At 41.3% G+C, this 9,887-nt stretch overlaps 1 protein-coding gene across 1 annotated transcript in view; it reads left to right on the forward strand.

Moving 5' to 3' along the window:
• The window catches only part of slc5a9 (solute carrier family 5 (sodium/sugar cotransporter), member 9), a 21,263-nt gene that overhangs the window by 9,341 nt on the left and 2,035 nt on the right, over positions 1–9,887 (forward strand). Inside the window, exons 7-11 of the mRNA XM_015397540.1 lie at positions 871–1,006; positions 1,153–1,260; positions 3,848–3,998; positions 4,913–5,081; positions 8,684–8,899. Of these exons, the coding sequence (XP_015253026.1) occupies positions 871–1,006; positions 1,153–1,260; positions 3,848–3,998; positions 4,913–5,081; positions 8,684–8,899 (780 nt within the window). The remainder of the gene's footprint in view (positions 1–870; positions 1,007–1,152; positions 1,261–3,847; positions 3,999–4,912; positions 5,082–8,683; positions 8,900–9,887) is intronic.

Here is a 9,887-nt window from a genome sequence, read left to right on the forward strand (position 1 = left end):
ATTTTTTAGCGTGCGCAGTGAAATAGCTCACGTTTTTATACACGCAAACCTTTGATAGATCCGGCCCTCTGTGTAGTAATGATTATTGTACGATAGTCCTTATCCTGGTTCCTGTCCTGGTAGAAACTATAACTTCCACATAAAGCCCTAAATTTGAACTCCTTAAGGCAAACGTTGGATCTGTGTTAAGGAACCCAGGATTGGTCACCCCTCCCTTCTCTTTAGGCAGTCAGCAGCTGGGACTTAATTCGATTTCATTTCTTCAATCAGGTGGCTCTGAGATTTACATTTCTAACACATTGGATAATTTTTTTCAATTTTCAAATAAATAGATGAGTAAATATTCATATTTCTGCAAACTGTATACTATAATACTACATTTTATTTAATTCTAAAGTTAGACAAACGTAGGAAACGGCTGAATATCATTGAGAAACCCTTGAAGTATGAAAGTGTGAATAAGCATAAGAACATTTAATGTATTTTTGATCAACTTTGTAAGATGAGTTTGCCTAAAGGTCTGTCATGCAGAGGATTGTGGGTAACATATGTTTCCTAGCAGTGAATGTCCGGAGGTCCGGCTGATAACTGCACTGGCTCTTAGTGATGGCTGATGATCCCTTCCAGTCTGGCTTTAGTGGTCTTACTGGTTTGCCGTCTCCAGAAGGAGCCTTAGAGGAGTAGATCAGATCATTGGGGGTCCTCAGCTCCCGTTTTCCTGCCATTCAGGGTTCATTCCCCATAGCTAGTCCTGGAAGAATAATAAAGGAGTTTAACAACATTTTAACAGATTAACCAAGGGAGGGGAATAAAACTTAAAAATGAATCGATTATTATGATGAAGGAAACTGACTGTGTCTGAATGTGCAGGTCATCGTTCAGAGGTCGCTGTCAGCCAGGTCCTTGTCCCATGCTAAAGGAGGCAGCGTTTTGGGGGGGTACCTGAAACTGCTGCCCATGTTCTTCATTGTAATGCCCGGCATGATAAGCCGAGCGCTGTTCCCAGGTAAGCTCTTTGTGCCTCTTTTTGCTGAACTTTCATGGTTTTCTTCATAAATGTTGGTACTTAAACATGAAACGGGCTTTAAATAGAATCAATGGCAATCATTACTGATTTAATGATGGTTTATTTGTTTCTCTCTCTGTTGGTAGATGAGATCGGCTGCGTGGATCCAGAGCTGTGTCAGAGGATCTGTGGAACATCGGTTGGCTGCTCCAACATTGCTTACCCGAAACTGGTGGTGGAATTAATGCCTGTCGGTGAGTCACACCTGGAAGACTGGATGTTTCCTGATGCATTATTCAATCTGTCTAACATCATTTTCATTTCACAATACATATTACTGTGGTTTAGGTTTCCTTTCAGTCTTTTGATGAACTTCCAAAAAAGTTTAAAAAAAACAATCCACTGAACTTTGTTTCCAAGTTTGAAGACGTTTCTCTTCCATCCAGGAAGATTTTTCAATTCAAAATGTCAGAAATAGCGTTTAGTTCCAGGTTTCATCCAGCAGCCCAACAAAGCACAAAGCACTAACCCTAACAAGCCACCCGTCTTCTTTGTCCAAAATGTGAACATTCTGGTCCTCTAAAGAATGTCCTTTGTCCATCAGGCGTAGATGTAGTGCAGAGTCTTGTCCAGAGGAGGGCGCTCTCCTGTGTTGGTCCATGCGTCTGTGGAGAGGTTGTTTGGTTTCTCCAATATAAAGATCAGAGCATTCCTCACTGCATTGAGCTGCAGACACTCTGCTCAGATTAGGTCTTTAGATGAACGTTTCTCTGTTAGGCTACGTTCACCCTGCAGGCCTTGATGTTCAATTCCGGGGTTTTTTGAGAAATCCGATTTTTTTGCGTTGCCGATCATATTTCCAAATATATGGACTTGTATGTGATCTGCTGTTTGAACTGCAGTCATACAACGCAAGTGTCCCGCATGCGCAGTAGAGGACGCGATGACATCACAGGCCAGCACGCTCTTTTTTTTGGGAATCAAACATGGATGGTAGCGCCGGAACGCATCTAGCAATCCTTTCCAACCATAAAAACACAATCTTTTCATTATAGTTAAACTTATGTACTGCTCTCCGCATCATCATCTGCCATGGTTTTTGTTTTTCTTGCCGCTTCTGTGTAGCAAATGCATAATAGTGACCTTTTTCAGGTATTAATAATGTCCAGGTCGGATGAATGCGACCTGGACGTTCAAACACAGGTGGCATTTCAAGAGATCAGATTCGTATTGGATTCAGGACCACATAGCAGAGCGGTCTGGGTCGCATTGGAAAAAATCGGATCTGTGTTGTTCAGACTGCCATGAATAGATCAGATACAAGTCGCATATGGGCAAAAAAAATCGGATTTGGGTCACTTCAGGCTGCTGGATGAACGCAGCCTTTGTTCTCTACTATATTTACCTTTTTCACTACTGTTTTCAGGTTGATTTTTCTTGGTTATTTTCTAGTTTTCCAGTCAGGTTGGTGTTTACTCTAGTTGGTGATTATTCCCATATCATTGGATTGATTTTGCCTTTCGTCTTTCACTGTTTCCCCGTTTAAACATTTCTCCCTCAGTCAAAACTTTCACTAATTACAGTGTTCTCCTCTAAAGTTGCATTTCCCCTCTTTGTTTTGCTGGTTCTCCAGTACAGCCTTCTTCATTATTTTCCTGCATCATGAGTACTGAAGTTTTGTAAATCATCAAAAGAATCTTTATCTTTTATCTTTCCTCTGCTCTTGTTTTATTCATATTTTTCCACAAAACCTCAACCAGAAAAAAATGAAGCAACAAGCAGTTATCCTGACATCCCACATCATGAAGGTCCTTCTGTTGGTTCACCTCAGCAAGCAAACCAGCAGCTATCAGGACCCTCTGCTGTTTGCTTATCGCCGTGAAGATGGAGTTGATGATGTCATCATTCACCTGCCTCAACAAACCCACTCTCATTTAGACAAGGCAGACAGCACTGTGAGAATCATGGTCTTTGATACCTGACAGACAGACAACAGGTTGGTAGACTGAAGGCTCAGCTGTCTGATCCAGCAGCACAGGAGCTCCACAGGGCACGGTACTCTCTCCTTTCCTTTTTCCTCTGTTCACCTCTGACTTCCAGGACCAGACAGAGTCCTGTCCTCTGCAGGAATCCTGGGATGACTCTGCAGTCATTGGGAGCATCAAAGATGGAGCAGAAGCTGAGGACAGAGAGCTGGTGAAGCGCTTTGTGGCATGGTGTGGAAACAATCATCTGATCCTGAAGGTCAACAAAACAAGGAGATGATTGGAGATTTCAGAAGAAACAGGAACAAGTTGAATCCTGTTAACATCCTGGGAGAAGAAGTGGAGGAGGAGTAGAAATCCCTTGGTGTTCACCTGGACAACAACCTGGACTGGAGACACACCTGGGAAGCCGTCTGCAAGAAGGGACAGAGCAGACTGGACTTCTAGAGGAAGCTGAGGTCCTTCAGAGGCTGCAGATCTTCTATAAGTCTGCTGAGGAGAGTCTGACCTCTGCCTCCATCATCATCATCATCATCATCATCATCATCATCATCATCATCATCATCATCATCATCATCACAGCTAATGACTGAAAGAAGCTCAACCTGCACAGTGTTATATAAATAAAATAGAGAAAAAGAGAAGCTGTGTGGTGAAGTTTTATTCTGTACAGTGTTGACTAAAATGTCTAAAATGACTAAAATAGATTTAGACAAAGACTAAAGCTAAATTGGGAAGGCAATGGCCAAATATGACTAAGACTAAAATAGATTTTTGTCATTGTGACTAAGACTAATTTTAAAAAAGCTGACAGAATGAACACTGCTCTCCAATCATGTGAATCCCTTTTTTCCAGGTTTGCGTGGTTTGATGCTGGCGGTGATTCTGGCGGCTCTGATGTCATCTCTGACATCCATTTTCAACAGCAGCTCCACCATCTTTACTCTGGACCTGTACCACCGAGTAAGACCAGGAGCTTCAGAGATGGAACTGATGATTGTTGGGAGGTAGGGATGGAAACCACAGCTCCGGTCCAGATACACTCAACTTTTCTTTAAATGTTCCGAAACAAAACCGTCCTACTGTGAAACCTAGAGTTCTGATGGAGGATGATGTGCAGACATTATTAGTGTCAAAATGTGCACTAATTACCTAAATATGATCAAAGATATTTCCTGCAGCTGTTTGTCATGGAGCAGAGGGTTCAGATGGAATATCTGCCTGGGAGCCGTTTCTCTTAACGAAATGGAGAAAATCAAACACAGCTGTTTTAGTTTATCAATAAAGTTTTCTTTAAGGAAATGAAAATTAACCTTTGAAGCAGAGGAGTAAAAGTAAAACAAGAGATTTACAACTGAAGGGTGTGGGTGGCACATTTGCCTGATTAAAACCACGAAACAAGATCATTTAAACATTTATAGATTGCATCTATAGGAGCCGTTCGTAAAGCTCAGCAGGCTAAAATTAGGAGAAATATTTATGACTATTTAGCGTTTTAAGAGAAAAATAAGGTGCTTAAAAGTCATTTTCCCACGATGTCATTTATTCATTTATAAAAATCTATATTCCAAACTAAACATTTATTATTTTAACTAAATATTTAATTTACTAAGCAAATATTTATTATTTTATCTAAATATTTATTATTTAACTAAATGTTTATTATTTTAACTAAATATTTATTTTACTAACTAAATACTTAAATTAATATTTATGTTTTAACTGACAATGTAAACATCTGACAATCTCGTCTAAACAATGAGTCCAAACCTTTAAGGAACCGTTTCCAGGAACCGTTTCCAGGAACCATTTCCAGGAACCGTTTCCAGGAACCGTTTCCAGGAACCGTTTCCAGGAACCGTTTCCAGGCAACCAAGCAGCTCTTCTACCTGCTTCAGACTCTCTTCTCTGGTGTGTTCAGGGTTTTCGTCCTGGTCCTGATGTGTATCAGTCTGGTGTGGATTCCAGTAATCCAGACAGCCAACAGTGGAAAGCTCTTTGAGTACATCCAGTCTGTGACCAGCTTTCTGGCCCCGCCCATTACTGCTGTCTTCATCATGGCCATTTTCTGGCCTCGGGCCAATGAACAGGTAGGTTCCTCACAGACACAAAGAAATAATGGCATCCGATGTCTGATTTAACCAAAGGCTGTCTGGACCAGCACTTGTTGGAGGATGAGTAGCAGGTTTTAAACCATGACATCAAACTCTGCGACGGCAATTCCTAAAATCAGAGACCGATCCTACATTTTATCGATGACTTTGGGACATTCATTGACCTGGAGAAACGCTCCTACTGCCCCGACCATCACTGATCCTGCTAATGTTAAACCCAGCTTCTGTTACAAGAAATAAAATAGCTTCTCATCCCATGTGGCGTCACATGGCTCCAGATTGTGCCAGTAGGCTCAGTAGGTTGTTATCACAGAGTGAATCCTAATCCTAACCCTAAATAATTCCTATTCCTTTAGCTGAACCTATTTATGTGTAATCTGAAAATAATTTCAGTAGTTCTTCATGTTCTGTAAAAATAACTAAATAAAATTATTTTCATCTTGCTCACCTTAAACAAACCAAAAACAGATAAATCTCCTATCCTGTCACTGAGTTGTAGAATCCTCTGCCTATAAATATTTAATTGATCAATTAATTTAATTGTGAATTAATGCCGATCATCCTCGTCAAACAGACATGCAGTGTTTGTTTTTAAACCCTAATGTGTCTAACGGACCTAGAAAATTACTTTATTTATGACTTAGACTTAGACAGCTTTATTTTGTAATTTTTTATAAACAAGTGTATACAAAAATAATTTTTGTTTAAAACAGCTCTAGACAATTTCATTTTCATTTAAGTGCAAAACTACAGCATAAATGTGACTAAATCAGAAACTAAAACACTGATTGGCTGTAAGGAGAGCGGAGACAGAGGACACTGAGTTTACTGAAGGAAACCTGCTGCTGGCCGGGTCTGGGAGGATGTTACTATGGCAACAGAAACAGAGAACGAGAAAAACGGAAAACTCGGAGTTTCCCTGATTTAAAGTTTCGAAAACAGAGTTTTTAAAAAACCTGCTACTTGAAACAGAGCCCTGGTGTTTCTGTCCACTGAGCTGATCTTACTGGTGAATACCTCAACTTCCTGGATTTGGATTTTGACCCAAAATGTTCTCTACATTCTCTACATTTCTGAATTTCGATGCTGCATGTCAGCCAATCAGTTCTGTTGTTTGCTACAACAGAACTGATTGTTGTGGAAATAACTCTCTGCTATACGGCCAACGTTCCAACAGTTTCAGCTGCAGCACCCGTTTTTCAGCTAGCTAAATAGTCAGCTAGCTTGTTGCTTCCTAAATATTTAGTTTGTTAAATAGATATCGTGGTTGGATCGCCAACTTGAAGAGGGAGGATTTGCCATCGAACTTCTGGCCAGAGAAAAAACCCGTAATATGTAGCCAACATTTGGAAGAAGAATGTTTTCAAGATGACTTGGATAATAGCGCGTTGTGACAAACACCAGATACAGCACTGGGACTTGATCAACAGCCGATACCGCACCGTGACGTCACTAACCAGTAGGTGGCAGTAGTGTTCTTTGACAAACATGGATGCCTCCAGTAAAGCACATTCACATGAAAATTACTCTGAATTAAAAACACTGATCATTTATTGAGCAGGATGGAATCATTTCATTGTTTCGTTGTTCCTTCAGTCGTTGCTCTTGTGAATAAAAGTGTGTCTTCAGGTGTAGGTCCTAAAAAATGCAGTTCAGACTTTAATTAAGAAACCTATCTTGGATCCTGCGGTACTATAGGCCTGTTTCTGAGCTATAATTCCTTTGAGAAATCCTCAAGAAGCTGGTTTATAATCAGCCAATGGTTTAACTGAAAGAACAAAATACTTTAGAGGTTTTACAATCTGGTTTTAAATCCTTTTACAGCACAGAGCAAGCTCTTCTAAAGCTTATAATGATATATATTTAGCAGCTGACTCTGGTGACTGTTCTGTCTTGGTGCTGTTTGGGGAAGTGAAATGTGTTGAAAGCACTTTTCTTTGGCAATTAAAAGAAGGGGCTAATAAGTATTCACACCCTAACTATGAAGCTGAAAGCTGAGCTGAAGGTCCTCCTGTTTCCACTGATCCTCCTTCAGATGTTCCTAAAGTTTTGATGGATCCATCTTTAGTAGATTCGGCTGATTCGTCCAGACGGTCCCACAGTAGACAGTGATGTCAGAGAGCAAACAGCACGCCGGAGGTCAGAGGAACCGTCTGTAGACCCCAAAGACAGGATAGTTTTCTGCAGGATCTCTGCTAATTTAAAGGATCCCAGTGGGATCACTGGGATCACTGGTTGGAAGAAGGTTGGAACTGAGAGGACTCCACCTAGAGCTGATCAGCTGTTGGAACGGAACCATCAGGGAGAAGGACGTCAGTCAGGGAGGAGACCCTTCAGCTGGAGCTCCAGCTTTCCTCTGTGGAGAGAAGAGAACATTCCAGAACATCTGCAGCAATCTATCAATCAGGCCTGTAAGGTGGAGCAGACCTCCCAAAACCCATCCTTAATTAGACAACAAGGTGGACCATCTGGAGGTCACCAAAAGGACCTCAGACCATCAGGAACAAAGTTCTCTGGTCTAAGGGGACAAAGACTGAACTTTAGTTGAACGCCTGGAGGAAACAATGCTTCACTTCCCACCAGGACAGTCCCATCCCTACAGTGAAGCACGGCGGTGGCAGAATGATTTTAAACAGCAGGAACTAACAGATCAGTCAGGATGAGGGGAAGATAAATGCAGCGATGAACAGAGACGTCCTGAATGGAGACCTGATCCAGAACCCCTGAACCTCAGGCTGAACCTAAACAACACAGCCAAGATCTCACAGGAGTGGATCAGAACCACACCGTCCTGGAAATTAATTATGAGCTAATCGTTAATAATTATTTAACTTTATTGATCTCACATTGGAGAAATTTACCTCTGCATTTAACCCCTCCTCTTGGGGAGCAGTGGGCTGCCATTATGCGGCGCCTGGGAAGCAGTGTGGGGTTAAGGGTCTTGCTCAGGGACCCAGAGTGGCAGTCTGTGGGAGTGGATCAGGATTCGACATCTCCCAACCAACCTGATGGTGCTGAGATGTTCTGCAGAGGAAACCTCCTAAAGATGGAGATCTGATGCGATTTAGTCTTTAGAGAAAAGAGATTAATTTCATACCATTTAAAATAAGGCTTGAACAGAACTAAATGTGGAAAAATGACTGCGCTGTGAAAACGGTTTAGTTCTGTTCACTGGTGATTAGTCCTTCTCCTGAACCCAAAGCCATCGGTTCAGTGACTGGAAACAGCTGCTTCTCTTCAACTTTCTGCATCATGATCCTATAGTTCTACACTTCAGGGAAACAGAGAGAAAACATAAAGATGGGCGGGCAGGTGGGGCCGTGGTTAGCATGCAGGTGGGGCCGTGGTTAGCACACACGACTCATGTACGGAGGCTTTAGTCCTCAATGCCGCCGACCCGAGTTCAAATCCAGCCTGTGGTCCTTTCCAGCATGTCTCCCCCCCTCTATCATACCCCCTTTCCTGTCAGCCTACTGTAAGAAACGAGCCATTAGTGCCATAAAAACTCAAAAAAGAGAAAACATAAAGATCTTTCGGTTCTTTCCTGCAGTATTTCTGTTTGTTGATCTGTTTCCCAGGGAGCTTTCTGGGGTCTGATTGTGGGCCTGGTTGTGGGACTGGTCCGGATGATTCTGGAGTTCTGCTATGCTGCCCCGTCCTGCGGTCAGCCTGATGATCGGCCCTCGGTTTTAACTGCTGTCCATTACCTGTACTTTGCTCTCATCCTCCTGGCTCTCACCTGCATAGTGATTGTTGCTGTCAGCCTGCTGTCTGCGCCCATACCAACAGAACATGTAAGTTATGCTTTCATTTTACTCGGTAATTACAAAAATACCATCAAAGCGGATTTTTCCTTTTATCCAAAAAAAGAAATTCAGTGTTTCTATAATTCTTGTACTACTGCTGGTTTTGGGCATAGCTAATAAATAATATAGCACTAAGTATTAACTTGCTGGATAATCAGTTTACCATCATGGCTGTTGCCATTAGCTTCCACTTTCTGTATCTTTATTAGAAACTTTGAGAAAAACAAAACATATATTTGATGAGAAGCGAGATGAGAAAGGAAAGCCATAAAAATAATGGGAAGAAAGACAGAAAGAATATAAAAGAGAAAATGCAGAATAAATTCACTCTCATGCCTGTAAGAAAAGAGAAGAAGAGAAAGAAAAACACACCGAGCTGATAATAGCAGCGACCCAACGACACACGGTAAATACAGGTTTACTGTTATAACGACGGTACTCAGAGCCATGTCTGATAATAAGAAAAACATCTGTATTCTCCCACGCAGTATTAGGGCCAGACTAGAGATATATATATTCTATTATGAGAATAAAGTCGTAATATTATGAGAATAAAGTAGTAAAATTACGAGAATAAAGTCGTAAAATTAGAAGAATAAAGTCGTAAAATTACTAGAAACAAGTTGTATTTTATGAGAACTCTTCCCAGAAGCCCTTTCTCCCCTAAAGTGAGGAATGTGGAGCATCATGTGAAGTTCTACTTTAGCATCGGTTTGACAAATCAGGAAATCTTTTAGCAGCAGCATCAAACTGGGCAGGATGTCAAAGTGGACTCTGGTTGCTGATTGGTGGAGCTGGGCGGCCATCATCTGTTGGGCGGAGCTCAAAGCTTTCTTTCTGAAACGGGTTGTTGTCTGAGGACTTTATTCTCGTAATATTACAATTTTATTCTCGTAATGTTATGACTTTATTCTCGTAATGTTACGACTTTATTCTCGTAATGTTACGACTTTATTCTCGTAATGTTACGACTTTA

The sequence above is a fragment of the Cyprinodon variegatus genome, unplaced genomic scaffold (genome assembly GCF_000732505.1).
Source record: "Cyprinodon variegatus isolate N-32 unplaced genomic scaffold, C_variegatus-1.0 Scaffold870, whole genome shotgun sequence".
NCBI classification, from domain to species: domain Eukaryota; kingdom Metazoa; phylum Chordata; class Actinopteri; order Cyprinodontiformes; family Cyprinodontidae; genus Cyprinodon; species Cyprinodon variegatus.